The 20,003-nt window shown below is 53.0% G+C and overlaps 1 protein-coding gene across 1 annotated transcript; it reads left to right on the top strand.

Moving 5' to 3' along the window:
* The first annotated feature begins 15,612 nt into the window (after positions 1 to 15,612).
* Positions 15,613 to 19,467, top strand: LOC101028035 (taste receptor cell protein 1-like). Its single transcript, XM_074384236.1, has 6 exons — positions 15,613 to 15,758; positions 16,559 to 16,716; positions 16,889 to 17,019; positions 17,360 to 17,424; positions 17,718 to 17,857; positions 19,241 to 19,467. The coding sequence occupies exons 1-6, from the start codon at positions 15,613 to 15,615 to the stop codon at positions 19,465 to 19,467; spliced, it is 867 nt and encodes a 288-aa protein (XP_074240337.1).
* Positions 19,468 to 20,003: the final 536 nt, after the last annotated feature.

Here is a 20,003-nt window from a genome sequence, read left to right on the forward strand (position 1 = left end):
TCCTCCTCCCCTCCTCCTCCTCCTCCTCCCCTCCTCCTCCTTCTTCTTCTTTTCTTCCTCCTCCTTTCCTCCTCCTCCTACTCCTCCTTCTTCTTCTTCTTCTTCCTCCTCCTCCTCCTCCTCCTCTCCTCCTCCTCCTCCTCCTCCTCCTCCTCCTCCTCCTCCTTCTTCTTCTTCTTCTTCTTCTTCTTCTTCTTCTTCTTCTTCTTCTTTTTCTTCCTCCTCCTCCTCCTCCTCCTCCTCCTCCTCCTCCTCCTCCTCCTCCTTCTTCTTCTTCTTCTTCTTCTTCTTCTTCTTCTTCTTCTTCTTCTTTTTCTTCCTCCTCCTCCTCCTCCTCCTCCTCCTCCTCCTCCTCCTCCTCCTTTCTTCTTCCTTCTTCTTTTTTTTTCAATTAAGTCTCCCTCTGTTACCCAGGCTGGAGTGCAGTGCTGTGATCAACCTTGCTGCAGCCCCAACCTCCTGGGCTCAGGCGATCCTCTCACCTCTGCCTCTTGAATGGCTTGGACCACAGGTGCACACCATCACGCCTGGCTAAATTTTTGTATTTTTTTTGTAGAGATGGGGTTTTGCCATGTCATGTAGTCTGGTCTCGAACTCCTAAACACTAGTGATCTCCCCATTTCGGTCTGCCCAATTACTGGGTAACACACGTTAGCCACTGTATCCAGCCCTTTTTTCTTCTTCTTTTTCCTTTTTGTTTTGAGATTCGGTCTCTGTTACCGAGGCTGGAGTGCAGTGGCTTGACCAAGCTTACTGCAGCCTCAACCCTTTCAGCTGAAGTGATCCTCCCACCCCAGCCTCTCAATGACTGTGGCCACAGGTCACACCACCGCACCTTACTAATGTTTTGTATTTTTTGTAGACATGGTGTTTGCCATGTTGCCCAGTCTGGTCTAAAACTACTGAACTCAAGTTGATCAGGCCACTTTGGCCATTGATAGTGCTGGATTACAGGCATGAGCAACAGTGCCACATACATTTTTTCCTTTTTTTTCTTTTTAAAAAAGAAAGAAAGAGAGAAAGAAAAAAAAGAATAATAAAATAAAATAAAAAAAAGAGACAGAGGAAGAGGGAGAGAGAATGGGGGTGTTGCTTTATTGCCTGGGCTAGAATGCAGTCTAAAAATGGGTATGCCTATAATTGTGCTTAATACCGGAGACATGAAAAAAATGAGGGAAGAAAATAACAAACAAGCAGCTGACCAACATTTCATTTAAACCTGTAAGTAGGTGTGATGTGATATTGATAACAGTGTATATTTTGTGTATTTAAAGTGGAGAGTTCTATAAATGTTAATTAAGTCTACTTGTTCCGGATCTGAGTTCAACTCCTGGATATCGTTGTAAATTTTCTGTCTCATTGATCTATCTAATATTAATGTTGAAGTTTCCCACTATTATTGTGTGGGAGTCTAAATCTCTTTATAAGTCTTATATGTCTGGGTATTCATGTGTTGGGTGCATATATATTTAGGATCTTTAGCTCTTCTTGTTGCATTGATCCTTTTATCATTATATAATGTCCTTCTTTGCTTCTTTTGATCTTTGTTGCTTTAAAGACTATTTTATCAGAGGCAAAAATTGCAACTTCTGCTTTTTATTTATTTATTTATTTATTTTTGCTCTCCGTTTGGTTGATAAATCTTTCTCCATACCTTTGTTTTGAGTCTTTGTGTATCCTTGCATGTGAGATGGGTCTGGATGCAGCATACCGATGGGTTTTGGCTTTTTATCCAATTTGCCTGTCTGTGTCTTTGGATTGGGGGATTTAGTCGATTTAAATTTAGAATTAATAATAATCTATGTGAGTTTAATACTACCATTTAATGTTAGCTGGCTGTTTTGCCCATTAGTTGATGTAAATTCTTCATTATGTTGATGCTCTTTACTTTTTGGTATTTTTTAGAAAGGCTGATACTGGTTGTTCCTTTCTATGTGTAGTGGTTCCTTCAGAAGCTCTTGTAAAGCAGGCCTGGTGGTGATGAAATCTCTGAGTGCTTGCTTGTTCACAAAAGATTTTATTTTTCCTTCGCTTATGAAGCTTAGTTTGGCTGGATGTGAAATTCTGGGTTGAAAGTTCTTTTCTTTAAGGATGTTGAATATTGGTCCCCACTCTCTTCTGGCTTGTAGGGTTTCTGCTGAGAGATCTGCTGTGAGTCTGATAGGCTTCCCTTTGCGGGTAACCTGACCTTTCTCTCTGGCTGCTCTTAGTATTTTCTCCTTCATTTCAACCCTGGTGAATCTGACGATTATGTGCCTTGAGGTTGGTCTTCTTGAGGAATGTCTTTGTGGTGTTCTCTGTATCACCTGGAGTTGAATGTTGTCCTGCCTTGCTAGATTGGGAAAATTTTCCTGAATAATATCCTGAAGCGTATTTTCCAGCTTCGATTCATTCTCTTCATCACATTCAGGTACACCTATCAAACATAGATTAGGTCTTTTCACATAGTCCCATATTTCTTGGAGACTTTGCTCGTTCCTTTTTATCCTTTTTTCTCTAATCTTGTCTTCTCGTTTTATCTCATTGAGTTGATCTTCGTCCTCTGATATCCTCTCTTCTGCTTGGTCAATTCGGCTGTTGAAACTTATGCATGCTTCGTGAAGTTCTCATCTTGTGTTTTTCAACTCCATTAATTCACTTATAGTCCTCTCTAAATTGTGTATTCTTGTTAATATTTCATCAAACCTTTTTTCGAAGTTCTTAGTTTCTTTGCATCGGGTTAGAACAAGTTCTTTTAATTCACAGAAGTTTCGTATCATCCACCTTTTAAAGCCTGCTTCTGTTAATGGAACACACTTGTTCTCCATCAGACCTTGTTCCATTGCTGATGAGGAACTGTGATCCCCTGTAGAGGGAGAGGCGTTCTGATTTTGGGTATTCTCAGCCTTTTTAAGCTAGTTTCTTCCCTTCGTAATAGATTTATCCATCTGTGGTCTTTATAATTACTGTCTTTGTAATTGGGTTTCTGAGTGGAAGTCCAACTTGTTGATTGACAGCGCCGGAATCTGAGCAACCCACTGTGCCGGCCAAAACAGCGGCGTTAAGATTGATGGTGCTTTTCTGACTCTGCACCAAGAACCACCACTCGGAGGTGCTGGCAAAACTGCCTCGCCAGCCACAAGAGTCACGCTGGTGACCTGTGGGGCTCCTCCACTGGAAATCTCCTGGTGCGTGAGCAACAAGAATTCATCTGAAAGTGTGGCGTCCTCTCGTTCTCTGCACTTTCACTGGGAGCTACAATCCCGAGCTGCTAGTGATCAACCATCTTGGATCTCTCTCCTTTTTTTTTTTTTTTCTTTTTGAAATTAGGTCTCACACTGTTACCCAGGCTAAATTGCAGTGTCGGGATCATGGCTTGCTGCAGCCTCAACCTTTTGAGCTAAAAGGATCCTCCCTCCTCAGCCTCTTGAATAGCTGAAACCACAGGTGCACACCACCATACCTGGTTAATTTTTTGTATTTTGGTAGAAGTGAGGTTTTGCCATGTTTCACAGTCTTGTCTCGAACTCCTGAGCTCAAGTGATCTACACGCCTCAGCCTTTCAAAGTGTTGAGTTACAGGCATGAGCCACTGTGCCCAGCTGTTTTTTTCCCTTTCATTTTTTTCTTATTTTATTTTATTTAGATCAGGTTTTGCTCTGTTACCCAGCCCACAGTGCAGTGGCATGATCACAGCTTGCTGCAGCCTCAAACTCCTGGGCTCAAGCAATCGTGTCACCTCAGCCTCTTGAATAGATGAAACCACAGGTGCACACCACCATGCCTCGCTTTTTGTGTTTCTGGTAGACATGGGGTTTTGCCACATTTCACAGTCTTGTCTCGAACTCCTGAGCTCAAGTGATCTACCCACCTCGGCCTCCCAAATTGCTGGGTTATAGGCATGAGCTACTGTGCACAGCACTTTTTCTTCTTTTTGATCTTTAAAATTTTTTGTGATTACATCTCCCTTGGCTTGCTGCAGCCTCAACGTCACATGCTCAAATGATTCTCCCACCTCAGCCTCTTGAGTAGCTGGGACCACAGGTGCACACCACCACGCCTGGCTAATTTTTTGTATTTTTGGTAGAAATGGGGTTTTGTTATGTTGCCCAGTCTGTTCTCAAATTCCTGAACTCAAGTATTCTGCCCACCTTGACCTGCTAACTTTAGCAGTGCTGGGTTAAAGGCATGAGCCACTTTGCCCAGCCCTTTTTTTTTCTTCTTCTTGCTTTTTTTTTTTTTTTGTGATGCAGTCTCGCTCTGTCCCCAGTCTGGAGTGCAGTGACGCTATCTGGGCTCACTGCAATCTCTGCCTCCTGGGTTTAAGTGATTCCCCTGCCTCAATCTCCCAAGTAGCTGGGATTATAGGCACACACCACCATGCCTGGCTAATTTTTTGTATTTTAGTAGAGACCAGGTTTCACCTCGTTGGCCAGGATGGTCTCAAGTCCTGAGCTCATGATCTGCACACCTCAGCCTTGCAAAGTGCTGGCATTACAGGCACCCAGCCCTTAAAAATATATATATATACACACACACACACACACACACACACGTGTGATATATATATATATACATATATATATATGTATATATATATATGTATGTATATATATATATATATATATATATATATATATATATATACACACACACACACACACATAGATTAGGTCTCGCTCCATTAGCCAGGTTGGATTACAGTGGTGTGATCAAGGCTTGCTGCAACCTCAACCTCCTGGGCTCAAGCAAGCCTCACACTTCAGCCTCTTGAATAGCTGGGACCACAGGTGCGGACTACCATGTCTGGCTAATTTTTTTGTATTTTTGGTAGAGATGGGGTTTTGCCATGTTGCCCAGTCTGGTCTCGAACTCCTGAACTCAAGTGATCTGCCCACCTCGGCCTCCCAAAATGTTGGGTTACAGGTGTGAGCCACTGCGCCTAGCCATTTTTTCTTATTCCTTTGTTTGTTTGTTTGTTATTAGATTACGATTTGTGCTGTTACCCAGGCTGGAGTGCATCATCATGACCACAGGTTGCTGCAGCCTATCCTTCCTGAGCTCAAACGATCCTCCCACCTCAGCCTCTTGGATAGCTGGGACCACAGGTGCATAACCCCACACCTGGCTTTTTCTATCCTTGGTAGAGTTGGGTTTTGCCATGTTGCCAAGTCTGGTCTTGAACTCCTGAACTCAATTTATCTGCCCACCTTGGCCTCCCAAAGTGCTTTGTCACAGGTGTGAGCCACTGTGCCAACCGTTTTTTTCTTTTTTTTTTTTTTTTAATTGAGATGAGATCTTGCTCTGTTACTCAGGCTGGAGTGCAGTGGTGTGATCATGGCTTGCTGCAGACTCAGCCTCCTGGGCTCAAGCGATACTCCCACTTCAGCTTCTTGAATAGCTGGGACCACAGGTGCACACCACCACACCTGGCTAATTGTATTTTTGGTACAGATGGGGTTTTGCCATGTTGCCCAGTCTGGTCTCTAATTCCTGAACTCAAGTGACCTGTCCATTTCGACTTTCCAAATTACTGTGTTGCAGGTGTGAGCCACTGTGCCCAGCTCTTTTTTAAAAAAAAAAATTTTTCTTTTCTTTTCTTTTTTTATCTTAAGTCTGACTTTGTTATCCAGGTTGGAGCGCAGTGGCATTATCACAGCTTATTACAGACTCAACCTCCTGGACCCAAGTGATGCTCCCACCTCAGCCTCTCAAAGCACAGGTGTACACCACGATGCATGGGTAATTTTTTGTATTTTTGGTAGAGATGGGGTTTTGCCATGCTGCCCAGTCTGGTCTCGAACTCCTGAACCCAAGTGATTCTTCCACTTTAGCCTCTTGAATAGCTGGGACCACACATGCACATCACCATGCTGGGCTAATTTTTTGCATTTTTGATAGACATGGGTTTTGCCATGTTGCCCAGTCTGGTCTCGTATTCCTGAAACCAAGTAATCTGCTCACCTCCACCTCCCAAATTGCTGGGTTATAGGCATGAGCCACTGTGCCCAGCTGTTTTTTGTGTTTTAGATTAGGTCTCACTCGGTTACCCAAGCTGGAATACAGTGATGTGATCACGGCTTGCTGCACACCACCATGTCTAACTAATTTTTTGAATTTTTTGTGGAGATGGGGTTTTGCTGTGTTGCCCAATCTGGTCTCGAACTCCTGAACTCAAGTAATGTTTCCACCTTGGCCTCCCAAATTGCTCGTTGCAGGCATGAGCCACTGTGCCTAGCCCTCGTTTCTTCTTTATTCTTTCTTTAATTTTAATTATTATTATTATTTTTTTGAGAACATGTCTTGCTCTGTTACCCAGGCTGGAGAACTGTAGTATGATCATGGCTTATTGCAGCCTCAATTTTCTGGGCTCAAGCAATCATCCCTCCTGAGCTTCTTGAATAGCTGGGACCACAGGTGCACACCACCACACCTGGATAATTATTTGTATTTTTGATAGAGATGGGGTTTTGCCATGTTACCTCGCCCTTCCAAAGTCCTGGGTTACAGAAGTGAGCTACTGTGCCCATGTCTTTCTTTTTCTTTTACTTTTTTTTTTTTTTTTTTTGATATTAGGTGTCAGTCTGTTACCCAGGCTGGAGTGCAATGGCATAAGCATGGTTTGCTGCATCCTCAACCTCCTGGGTTCAAGTGATCCTCCCACCTCAGTCTCTTGAATAGCTGGGACCACAGGTACACACCACCATGCCAGGCTAATTTTTTGAATTTTGGTACCGATGGGGTTTTGCCATGTTACTCAGTCTGGTCTGGAAATCCTGAGCTCAAGTGATCTGCCCACTTCCATCTCCCATAGTGCTGGGTTACAGACCTTGGCCATAGTGCCAAGCCCCACCCCCCTTTTTTTTAAGATTAGGTCTTGCTCTATTACCCAGGCTGGAATGCAGTGGCCTGATCACAGCTTGCTGCAGCCTCAATCTCCTGGGCTCATGCAATCCTTCCACCTCAGCCTCCTGAGTAACTGGAATACCAGGCAAGTGTCACCAAGCCCCACTAATTTTTAAATATTAAGTAGAGACAGGGTCTCCCTGTGTCGCCCAGGCTGGTCTCCAACTCCAGGGCTCAAGCCATTCTCACACCTTGGCATCTTCATAATGTTGGGATTAGAGGCATAAGCCAACGCGCCTGGCCCCAGTACTTTTCTATCAGAGGCCCTGAATTTAGCATATGTGGCCCATTACAGCTGATCCTTTGCAGTTCCACCATTCTTATAGTTCAATTCCATGTCTGATTTTCAGCCTCTTCTGCTCTGGGCAGGAGACGAGGGTTTCTGCTTCCACAACATGCTCTGAGCTGACAGGTTTATGCCTGTCATTCCTTTTCTTCAAGGTGTCTAAAGTAATCAACATAAGTCAGCAGTTCCGCAATCCTTATAAGCGCAGTTGCCCGCATACTGTTCAAATGCCGGCACAGTGTTTCTCAAATTTTAGCGTGTATAAGAATCATGCTGAGGGCTTGCTAAGACACAAATTGTTGGCCTCACTCCTAGAGTCTCTGATTCAGTAAGTCTAAGGCAGTGTTTGAGAATTTGCATTTGGAGAACTTTGTTCCAGAGCTACTGCATCAGCAATGCCTGCCCTTCCACCTGTACCATATCCCAGTCCACAGTAGGCGAGTGTCCTAGCGATGGTGCTGCTACAGCGTCCCAGCGAAGCCCTACCCACTCACCACCAGCAGGGGGCCCTGTTACCATCTGATGAGTGAGTTCTGGAATCCTGTCCTAAAGTTGACTCTCTAGGGCTACTTTTGTTTTTATTTCTTTTTAAAGTTTCTTTATTTTTTTTTAACTTTTATTATTATTATTATTCTTTGAGACAGTCTCACTATGTTGCCCAGGCTGGAGTGCAGTGGTGCGATATTGGCTCACTGCAACCTTCACCTCCTGGGTTCAAGTGATTCTCCTGACTCACTCTCCTGAGTAGCTGGGATTACAGCTACCGGCTATAGATTACTGGGATTACATGCCTGGCTAATTTTTGTATTTTTTTAGTAGGGACTAGGTTTTACCATGTTGGTCAGGCTGGTCTCAAACTCCTGATATCTTGATCTGCCCACTTTGGCCTCCCAAAGCACTGGAATTACAGGCGTGAGCCACCATGCCCAGCCTTATTTTATTTTATTTTTATTGTTTATTTAAGATGGAGTCTCGCTCTTTTGCCCAGGCTGGAGTGCAGTGGCACAATCTCGGCTCACTGCAACCCTGCCTCCACTTCTGGGGTTCCAGCAATTCTCCTGCCTCAGCCTCAGGGAGCCTTGGCTGGGTCCCTGGGGTAGGGAGGGAACTGGAGGGCTCTAGCTTGTGACTGGAGGGATGGGGGAGAGATGGGACTGGGAGCACTTCCTGGTCCACCCAGCCCCAGGCCTGAGGTCAGCAAGGCAGGCTGGCGCTGGAGCTCTGAGGCCTTGAATGTCACATGGAGAATTCAGAATTTGCAGAGGATGTGTAGGGTCCCAGGGGCTCCCCCACCCTTTCCTCCCTGTTTTTCCTGTGAGCCCCACGTTCTGTCCTGATCAAGGGGCCTGAGCTCCCAGACCTTCACAGCATTTCTCTGATGAGTAAGATAACAGACAGGCGTTTAAGGTCCGGATCTGGCAGGCACTTCCCAAGGGCCACACAAGTAGAGTAAGATGGCATGAGCCCCGCCTCCACCGGAGCTTGGGCTGGGAGGCAGGAAAGAGCAGGCCAGCTTGGCCCCCATCCCTGCAGCTGGGGAAGCCTGCCCTGGAAGGTTCACAGGCAAAGTGCAGCTTGCGCTGGCCCCACTGCCCGTGTGTCTAGGCAAATGTCTTCCTGGCTCAGCCCGAGTGACCTTCCTCTGTCCTGCTCCTCCTCTTGGGGTCCCATTTGCCCGCTGCCACCCCACACTCCAGGACCCTTTGGGGGTCCACATACCCCCTCTTCTGGCCCTGGAGGAGGGACACAGGATGATCCCCAGTGCAGACTCCTCTTCCTGCCCCAGGGAGCCAAGTGGGATGGAGCAGATGGGAAGCCACAGCCCTGGACTGTCAGTGGAGAAGGGTCCACTCTGTGCACGGAGGCTCATGGAGGGTGTGGAGAGGAGCAGAACTCTACCGAGGAACAGCAGGTGTCACTGCAGCTGGACTGCAGGCCTGGCAAGGCTCAGGAGCTCAGAGGAGGAGGGGAACACTGGGCTGAAGGGCCAGGGAGGTCCTGGCAGAGGGGGCTGAAGCTGGCACATGACAAGGGGAATATCACCCAGTCTCCTTTCTGTCCTGGCCACTGCAGGTGTTTTAAAAATATTATTGTTGAAATATTTATCCATGTGAGGCCAGAATTCCCACTGAATTTATTTCAGTATCAGGTTGGGTTAGTTCAGGTCCTGGACTGGCCTCTGGTGAGAGGCTTGGGCAGGGGAGGAACAGTGTGAGAGACAGCCCAGGCCTAGCCTGGAACACAGTCAAATGCCAGACTTGCCCACCCCTGACCCCACACTGAGCCCCGACACTTGTCACAGACTCTGCCCTGGTCCTGGCCATTCTCTGAGCCCTGATCTTAGACATTGATGGAACCCTGACCCTGGCCCACACAAAGCCCTGATCTCCAGTTCTTGATTGAATTTTCTCTAAAATTGTTCCTGGTCAGGTGAGGGTGTTGGTGGGAGAGGGATTATGTGCCTGGCTTCCTGAGCACTCCCTACTCCTGGAGCCCGGACCCTCTGCCTGATGGCATGGAATGGTCTTCAGGTGTGTTTCTGTCCCTTATCTCTTATGTCCCAGGTAGCTGCTGCTTTCCCCATTGTTGCCAGGCGGGCCTCAGCACCCAGAGAAGCTCTAGCAGAGGCAATGCCAGTGCCCTGCCCCCCAGCTTTGGCTCCAGCCAGCCTGACCTGGAGGGGACAGGAGATGAGGATCCGGTGTCCTAGGGTGTGGGCAGGGCCATCAGGGACCAGAAAAGGGGGTGGCCCTGCCAGGCCCAGCAGGGGTTGGGCCTGATGCTGCTTTCACCCCTCCTCTGTGGAACACCAGCGCCCTCACACACACAGGCTTCTCGGCAGTACCAGGTCCACCAGGTGAGACCTGGGCATCCTGGGGGCACAGACAAGGGAGGAAGATTGGGGGTGCAAGAGTGGGTTGGCTGGCCGGGAGATGGGGTCACGGCCCATTAGATGGGTGGCTGTGGAAGGGCTTGTGGGAGAACAGGGGCCAGTGAAACCAGGACTCAAGGTAGAAGTTGCCAAAGGCTAAGCCTCCCTCCCTGCCCTTGGGAAGCCATCCATCCCCACCCCAACCTGGCCAGGCGGGCCCCTTCACAGCTTCTCCAGAGGAGCCAGGAAGCAGCAGAGGATGCCAGCTTTCCAAACAGATGAGTTGCGGTGAACCGGGAGGAAGGAGGGCTGCGCTGGGAGGCGTGTACGGCCGGGGCTGCAGGCCTTGCGGAGGCGGGTGGGTCATGGAGGATTGCTTTTCCTTCCTTGGAAAATATCTCCAACTGGGAGGGGAGACAGCTGGGGAAAGGGGTATCCAGGTAGAAGGAGCTGGGTGGGGTCAGGAGGCTTCGGGGAGCACAGGAATCTGGCCGAGGCCCTCTCCAGGCCTGATTTCCTACTGAAGAGTTGCAACCATTATCTTCCCACCAGTGGAGGCTCTGGTGACCTGGGACAAATTATGGCAGGGTCACACGAACACCAAGAGGCTGGTGGGAGAGGCTTTGGAAACTCCCCAGGACCTCAGCAGGTGGGGTAGGAGCTAGATCTGAGGCCTGAGCCATCCCACGAGGCGCCAGCCTCCTGCCCTGCCTGTCCCCTGGCAGCTCTCTGAGCCCCTTAGGGTTGCCATGGCCCTTCTCCTGTGTCGGAGGCTGGGGAGGGGCAGGGGCATGAGAGGAACAGGCAGGGAACCTGGGAAGGACAGCACTACCCGGGGGCGCCCACCTTCACACACACCCTGCCCGCCCGGGGCTCTGATCAGGATTCCACATGGGAAAAGCGCTGGGGGAGGGGGACTGTTCTCTTCTGATCTGCCCTGCTCCAAACCCCGATACAGCCTGATGGAATGGGACAGGAGCTGGCCAGGGGATGGGGCATGGCTGTTAATACCAGCACCTCCCAGTGAGCTCCACACCAGCTGGACACAGACAGAGCTCCCACCACGGCCACAATCAGCACCTCCAGCGTCCCCGCAGCCACCATCCTCATGACTGCGCTCACCACAGTCACTCCACACCACACGCAAACCCACACTCACACCCCATCACTGGCACAGCCGCCACCTCCATGGGAAGACTGAACAGGACTCTGAACTCCTTCTCAACGTGTTTTCAGGCCCATCACCGCCCAGGCTGGGGGGCAGGCTCATGCCATCCCTATTCAAGGCTGCAGCCACGGAGGTCAAGGGCTTTGCTGGAGGCCACCTGGCGAGTTAGGGCAGCCAGGTGTGCACCCCAGCCGAAGGGGTGGAAATGTGGGAAAGGCTGGGCAACATGAGTCCTTTCTTGCAGGGAAATTTGAGAGGGTGTCTTTGTGTTTGCCACCTGCTTCTGAAGCCTCAGTTGCCTAGAGTGCCTTCAGCATGGGTGTGCAGTGGCTTCTGGCTGCTGGGATTCTGCCGGCTGGTAAGGGAGTAGGGTGGGGTGGCTGGGGCTGGGCCAGGGGTCCTCCTTCTCAATGAATTTCCACATCTGGGCTGGCCTTCACTGTCCTCATGTGGGTTTCGCTTGAACAGCATGAGGGATACCAACATGGGGCCAGGGTCCACTCCTCAGTCCTCCAGGCTTGGGACTCCCAGATGGCACTCAGGGTGACCAGCGGTGGGGAGCCTGGCATAGAGCAGATCCTGCCTGGGTCTCAGTGTACCCTTGTAGGTAGGTGTGGAATTAGTCCCCAAGGCTTTCAGAGATGCCCCCCACCCTCCCCCAACATACCTTTAGGTCCAGCCCTCAGCCTTCTGTGCTCTGAGGATGTGCTAAGGCAATAGCCTTATCTTATGCTGAGGACTGGGCAGCACATCCCTGCACCCTCAGGCTGGCCTGGACCTTCCGGGTCATCGGAACAGAACAGTCCAGGGCCCCAGCCTGGAGACAGCAACCCCCTGGGGAGCTCTTGAGGCCCTGGGGGAAGGGCCCTGCGATGGGGTAGAGTTGGGGTGGGAGGCACAGAGGGTCCTCGAGGAGTGTCAGGGTCCTCTCCTGCTTCCCTCAGCTCTGGTGGGTTAGGATCAGTGCACTTAACCTGGTGTAGGTCAGTGGTTTGGGGCCAGGGTTTGGATCTCCGCAAGCCCCCCTGAAATGAGAGGCTACAGGGAGTGTGTGGCATCTGAGAGGCTGTGGGCAGTCCCGTCCCCAGCCCCCTTGGGCGGCAGAACTGCCCTCTCCTGTTTGCAGCTCTCTGGATGGTCCCAGCCTCTGCTCTGATCCTTCCTTCTACCCACAAAGACCCCGTCTGGCCCCCCTCAGCCCCTGGCACTTCTGATTTGGAAGGCAGCAGCGAGAAGACACTCCTGTCACTGAACGTCCTGCCAGCCACAGCTGATGGAGCCTCTCTCAGTGGAGAGGAAAGAGGAGGCTCCCAGCACAAGGGCAAAAGCCCTCTCTCCCAAGGTGTCTGGGGACCAGGAAGCCCCCATTGCCTTGTCTTTGGATGCCCCCTCGGACCAACCTGTCCCTTCAGGAAGTGCTGGGTCTCGGGCAGGGCCCCACCTGGACCAGCCCTTTCGGTGCCAGCCTGGCCTACAGTCCACAGAACCACCCAGCCAGCATCCTCAGTGGCTGGACCTGTGGCTGGACCTGCAGAGGAGACGGTGGTCCCTGGATCTCCAGAGATTGCTGCCACATTCCCACCACCAGCTTCTCCTGGCCCAAAGCACCTCAGATCTGGGCAAAAGTCCAGTGGGGCCCCTGGGTTGTCTGTGACAACCCATGCTCCTGCCTCTGCAACCCTGAGGACACCTGGCACCCCTAGACCCACCCAGCAGCCAGCTGGAACATCCTCTGCCCCTACCACTCCTGTACCCATATCTGGATCCCCACCGCAGCTGCCCTGGCTTGCTAGCAGGCACACCTTCAGTCCCCGGGGCTGGATGCCATCAGGGGCCAGCAGCTTTGGCCCGGAAGCCTCCCCATCACTGACATTGGTTCCAGGGGCCTCGGGGGAGGCTATGTCCTCAGAACCCTCTGGCCCACTTGTGTTTGCGTCAATTGTTAACACACTGACAGTCACAGAGCCTCTTACCCCTGTAGCTCCAGGGTGGTCAGCGTTGGCCGTGACCTCCCCAGTCCTCACAGGGGGCTCAGGGTCACATGGAGAGGCTGTGGCTTCCAGCCGGGGCCCGGGGCCCAGTGTTTCTTTGACATTGCCATCAGCCTCAGCAGCACCACCTTCACAGTCATCACTGTCCTCCCCATGCCTCCCACCTGTGTTGGCTCCACCCTCATCCCCACTACCCATTGTTCCATCTTTGTCACTGTCACTGTCCCCACCACAACTGCCATTTCAGTCATCAACTGCATCCCTATCCCTAGACCTGGCCCCGGTTTCCCCTGTAAGTACCAGAGCTGAGACCTCTGTAGATCCTTCTGTGCCTGTGTTCCCACGCACAAGCACAGATTCTCCCACGGATACCTCCAGCCTCCCTCCCACCCCACCACCCCTGACAGCTGCAGAGCCAGCCACTCTGCAGAGGACAATCCAGCCTGGGCCAGGGGTCCCTGCCAGCCCAGCCCCTACAGCTACCCTCCCTCTCAGATGTTCCTCCAGCCTTCCCTCTGCCCTGCCCAGCCCTGGCTCCCCAGGGCTCCCTGGGGGTGCTGACCTCATCCAGTCTTCCGCCCTGCCTCACTGCAGCCAGACCTTCTCATGGCAGGACTCAGTCTCCTCCACGCCAAGACCCAGTCACGTGATCCGCTCCGTGACCTTTGCAATCACCAATGAAGCCTTCTCAGCTGCGCTCTTGAACCCTGCCTCCCAGAAGCACCAGCTGCTGCATAAGAGCATCGGCCACCAGGTGAGGGCCCCTCCTCTGGCCCGCAGGTGGCCAGTGAGGCGAAGTGAGGCAGAGTTCCTGCAGTTCAAACCAAAGCCACTTCCACCTCAATTCTGGAACCATGAGTGCACTAGCCAGCAAGTACTATTTCTTGCCTGTCATCCAGGGGGAACTCTTGAGTCTCTCTCCATTAGTTTATTGGTTCATTCCCTCATTTATTCAACTCATTTCTTCCTACCACTAACTGAGCACCTACTATAGCAGTTATGGTCCTAAGTGCTGGGAGCACGCTGGTAAGCAAAAGCAAGCAAGGCCCCTGCCCTCAGGGAACCTGCAGTCTGGAGGAGGGGACAGCCCTACAATGAGTGATCAAACGAATCCAGATGTCACTGTAGTTGAGATATGCTATGGAAAGGGGAAGTGCAGACAGGATAGGCAGCAAGAGGGGGCTGCTGGGGAGGGGGGCTGCCCAGACAACACCTCTCTGAGAACTAGGAATTTAAACTGGGACACAGAAGGTGGCCAGATGAAACAGAGGGGCTTTCCAGGCAGAGAAGAGCACCTGTAGGACCCTGAGGTGAACAGGTGGTCGGAGGCAGCAGAGGCCGAGTGACACAGGGGAGAGGGGCTGGAAGAAGCATTTGGAACAGGGTTGGGAGAGGGAGGGGGAGGCCTGTTAGGAGCAGGGCAGTTGTCCAGGTGAGAGGTTTGGATGGCAGACCAGTGTGGCAGCTGTCCAATGATGGCGTTGGAGAGCTGAGAATGACTGCATTGGAGAGTAATTTTCAAGAAAACAGCAGAGAGAGAAAAATCTAGGAAGCCTGGGTGTTAGCTGCAGCCTCTGTCTCCTGGGCTCAAACCATCCTCTCACCTTGGCTTCCCGAGTAGCTGGGACTCCAAGCACACACTACCATGCCTGGCTAATTTTTGTATTTTTGGTAGAAAAGGTGTTTTCTACCAGGTTGTCCAGGCTGGCCTTGAACTCCTGGGCTCAGCAATCTTCCTGCCTCAGCTTCCCAGAGTGTTGGGGTTCCAGGCATGAGCCTTGGTGCCCAAACAGACCTTGAGACTTTCAGCAGAGGGTGATTGGTGGGTTATCTCTGGCTGCTGTGTGAGGAGCAGCTTGGGCAGGGCCGGGGAATTCCAGGTGGTCGGTGAGGGGCCACGACAAAAGGATGGAGGGTGGACGAGGGTAGGCGGTGGGGTGCAGTGTGGGGGCAAGATAGGGTCGGAGGGAAGATGGCAGTGGGTGGCACATGCCAGCCTTCCATGCCTCTGCCTGTTCTCAGCTCCAGTCCCTCTACCAGGAGGCCTTCCCCAGCTTCCAGCGCATCGGTGTCCTGGTCTTCAGGCGAGTGCACGTGGCTCTCAGAACCCACCACTCACCCACCAGCTGCTCTGACCCTTCTCAGCCACGAGGGCACTGTCCCAGGTGCCTAGCCCTGCCCCTTCCACCCCCTGATCAGGAGCACCCCAGGGGAGAGGCAAGATGAGCCGTGGACAGGCAGGAAGGAGGCCCACATCTGATTTTGCCACTGGCTGTGCTGTGTGACCTCAGATGCCCTTTGACCTACCCTGAGCCCTGATTCCAGCTGCAGGATTTGAGCAGGGATGCCAGGCGTTGTCTGAGTGCAGTGGGGAAGGCAGGGACAGCAATGGCAGTAGGCATGTAAATGATATGCAAAGGAATGCAAATCCCTTGGGCAGGGCCCTCGACTCTGAGCCTCTGGGGGAAGAGGATGCTGGGGGAGACACTGGAGAGGAGCCCTGCAATGGCATGAGAAAGGCTGAAAAGGTCCGAATCACTGCAGCCCCATTTGAGTTGTGAGCTCTGTGAACTTTGAATCCTGCAAGTAATTTAAAGACTCGAATGCACCCAGGGACGGGAAGCTCTCTCTGTCCAGGCCATGCTCCAGAGCTGCTGAAAACTGAAAACAGTTTTCCCTGTTGAAAACTGAAGCTTTCTTTTATGATGTCCCCGCCCTGGGCCAGAAGAGAAGTTTTCTCTCCCCAACTTCAAGACGCACAGCACATAAGTGCTCACGGGAAGGACAAAAGTTATTCTGGACTCTTGTTTCCTGGTGTCTCCCCAAAAGCTTCCTCAGTGCCCTGCTGAGGCCAGGCTACCTCCTCAGGACATAGGCAATTAGTCCATCTCCCACTGGCTTTCAGAGGGAGGCTGTCACCTCCCTCTCTCCAGAGCCCCTGCTCCTTGTGATGCAACCAAAGTTCTTTTTCTCAGTGTGACCCAGATTAGCATCCTGAGAGCTCACAGCCAGCTGCAGCCTGGCTGGTAACCTGCCCTGGGCTCTCCCTGGGCGGGCTTCATGGTATTCCCATGACAGCCAGCTTGCTGGGGTGTTCAAGGGAACTCAGTTTCATTGAGTGGCTGGAAAAGGGATCATTAGTCCCTTTGTACCAAGGAGGCAGCCAAGGCCCAGAGGGGTGGGGTGACCTGCCTGGAGTCACACAGGGAGGTTCTTCTCTGTGTGGCCCATGGCTTCCCCTGTGGACTTTGCTCCCTTGGGATGCCAACTCTGCCCAGCTCCCAGGCCCCCACTGGGTGCACATGACCCGTCATGCCCCCACTGGCCCTGGCTGAGGATGTGGCTCTTCCCCCACAGGCCTGGCTCTGTAGCCGTGAACGCCTCCCTTGTATTTGGGGGCCACGCCCCAGGCCCTTCTCCCTGTGAAGTCCTCTGGGCTTTGTATCGCAAAGTGAAGAGCTCAGGGCAGATGCTGGGGAAGCTGTCACTGGCTGAGAACAGCCTCACCTCTGATGGTGAGTCCCATCCCCAGCCCCTACCGCAGTGCCTGTTCACCTGCCGGGGGTCGGGGGCACTGGGTGGACTCCCTAGAGGTATTCAGCTTCTGCCCTGACCCTGAAGCCGCTGGCGGTGCAGGGGGTGAGAAGGGTCCTGGCGCCTCCAGAACTTCCACCCATGGCTCTACAGGGGCTGACCTGATCACCCTGGCCCGGGAGACCATCAGTATCCGCTTCACAGCCATGAAGCCCTTCCTGCCGCAGCTCCTCGTAGGTGGTTCTGTCCCCTTCGTCCTGCTGAAAGGGCAGATCCTCCAACAGGTGAGGCGGCCTGTTCTACCCCTTCTGGGCCCCAAAAGGCTCACTATGGAAGCAGGCCTCCCAGCATGCAGGCAGCACCCAGCCGTGGCACTGTGGGGAAAGGCAGGCGCGGAGGGCACCGTGCCATGCTCTGCCCTGGGGAGAGGGCGTTCTGAAGGAGGAGGTGACTCTGAGTGGGAACACGGCCAGGCTCTGTAAGCAGACGCCCCCACCCGGGACACGTGTTTCAGGGTGTGCTCCCTCCCAGGTCCTGCCTCCTGCCTCACCTGGTCCCCTCCCCACACTGGGTCTCAGGAGAGACAGCTCCCAGGCCTGCCCCAACCTCCAGGCTGCCCCACAGGTCACACCAGCGGTGTCAGGATTCTACAAGGCGAGTCCGCAGGAGAGGCCCCTGCTCCTCTTCAGGTGTGTGAGGTCGCCCTCCCATCCCCAGCCAGCCCTGCTGCTCTCTTGGGGGCTGCCCTGGGGCATAAGGAGGCAGCTCTGTCCCAGAACCAGGATGTAGGGATGTAGGTTTGGACTACCTGGGAAAGGACTTTGTCCCAGGCAGCTGCAGCTTGGCCGTGTAGGCTGGCTCTGCCTACCAGGCAGGGAGCCTGAACGCTGGAGGGTGTGCATGCTGGGGACACTCTACCTGCTTCTAGAAATGTACGGGAAAGAGCTTGTGACCCCTGCACTCTCCTCTTGTGCTTCTCCAGCAATGCGGACCAGTGGGTGGGCGTGTATATTGAATACAAGTTCCAGACCCCCGTCCCTGCCCACCTCCAAGGCCTGGCTAATCACTTGGCCCAAAACATAAGAGACCCCATTCTCCAGAAATCCAGCATCGTGGCCAATGGTGAGTCGGGGCTGCGACCCCTGTGTGTCCTTGGGCCAGCAGGCTCTTCCCTCGCTGTCCCCCTTCTAGGGAATGGCCAGAATTTCCTTCAGACAATACTTGCTCATGTGTTGGGGTTACAGAGAGGAACAGGGCATAGAGCTTTAGCAAGGAGCTGGATAGAGGCAAGAAGCGGCCGGGATCAGTGGGACGAGAGGGTCCAGCCACCTCCGATTGCCCAGGACCTCACTAAGTCCTCACATGCAGGACAAGATCTGTCCCACCAAGTCAGGGGCCAAGGCACTCAGCTCTGTCCCAGTGTCGGGGTTGCGGGAAGCCATATCTCCTCTTGGGACCTCCTGATGGGACAACTTCTGCAAGCTCGTGGCGTCCAAACGGGAAAGCTGCTCCACACCACGTCAGGAGAGCGCTGCGTCCCGTCAGTGCCTCCAGCTACACACCGCCCGGAGCTGCTCTCCAAGGACCCCTCAGCCACAGACGGTGCTGGTCCTCCTACAGTGCTGCCCTCCCACCCCACAGCCTTCTGGGGGTGCAGTCAGGGGTGCCCTCGTCGGGCTCTGCCCTTGCACCCACTCCTACACAGCTATTCTCCATGCCGGCAGCTCCAGAGACCAGACTAGTTTGGGCCTCCACCTCTGCAGGCCCGAACCACTATCTCTTCTGCTCCCCAGGGAGCCAGCTCCCAGCAGACCCCAGTGTTCCCTGTTCACTCCCCAACACAGAGGGCCCATCACAACCCTCTCAGCAGACGGTAGAGCTCCCCACACGTCCTCGTCAAGAGGGCTTTGGCCATAAGCACCGGGACCTCCTCCCAGGGAGTGAAATTTCTTACACGTCCCCCACCAGAGCAGGGACAAAACAAAACATAAAAACAGCAAATGTTAAATTATCAGCAACATTTCCTCCTAGCCTCAGCTCTCGGGGTGAGCAGTGTATTCCACTGGATGGATTAGTGCAGGGGGCAGCAAACGTTTCTGTAGAGGGCCAGGCAGGAGCTCTGTCAGGTTCTGCAGGCCAGTGGGTGTCCGTCACCACCTGCTCACACCCTGCCCTGAAGCAAGAAAGCAGCCCCAGGTAACATGTCAGCAAACCAGCATGGCCACATCCCTGAAAATCTTTCTTTACAGACCTGGAAGTTTGCATCTCATGTACTTTTCATGTGTCACAAGATATTATTCTACTTTCCATGTTTTCAACCGTTTAAACATCTGAAAGCCATTCTTAGCTCATGGGCCACACAAAAACAGGCAGCAAGGAGTTCGGCCCTTAGACCAACCTCGGCTGGTCCCTGGATGGAAGATGAAAGCTTGGGTGTGGGTCCCACCACAGGGCTTCCAGCAGAGGGGGCACAGGCTGATGCCACCTCCTCCCCTGTGATTCTAGGGGAGAAGGCAGAGCTGGTGCTGTTTGAAGTGTGGCTGCAGATCCTGGGCCAGCCCCACACCAAGGCTTTGGAGGACAGAGCCAGCCCTGAGTTCTGGGCACTTCAGGGGCAGCTGAGCAGATGGGTGAAGTGCTGGGATGAGGAGGGCTGGGGAAAAGGCCCCGGGGGGATGCGGAAGACTGCGCAAGGCTTTGGTACAGCTGTGACCCTCTTCATCCTCTCCTGACCCCCCAGCTGACCCTCGTCCTCAGACCTCTGCAGAACTTTGACCAAGTGGTGGTGGAGGAGTTCCGGTGGGTCTGGGGTGGCCCTGGGTGACCCAGAGCTCAGACCTGGGTTCTGGGGTTGAGGGCAAGAGGCTGGAAGAGATGACCTCCCCTAGCCCCCCAGGCTGTTCAGGACCCTGAAGTCTGCAATGACCCTCCCACCAGGCTGGGCCCACTGACCGCCAGAATGGGAGCCACCTTCTTCAGGGAGGCACCAGCCCAGGCCCTTGTGTGGGACCACGTGCGCCAGGGTCTGCACATCCTGTGGGAGGCAGAGGGTCTCTTGGCAGAGATGGTCATTCCAGACTTCGGTCAGTACCTCCTTCCCTCTGCAGGCCCCCTCCCTCTGTCCATCGACCTCCTCCCTCGGATTCACTGCCTCCGCATGCCCTGATCTGAAGCCTGCCTCCCCTCCTCGTGGAACCCTCCAAGCTCCCCCTAGCCCCAGCTCTCTGGTCCCGCAGCACCTTCTGCGTCCAGACTCTGCCTTCTCAGA

Source organism: Saimiri boliviensis, chromosome 13, assembly GCF_048565385.1.
Source record: "Saimiri boliviensis isolate mSaiBol1 chromosome 13, mSaiBol1.pri, whole genome shotgun sequence".
In the NCBI taxonomy this organism is placed as follows: Eukaryota; Metazoa; Chordata; class Mammalia; order Primates; family Cebidae; genus Saimiri; species Saimiri boliviensis.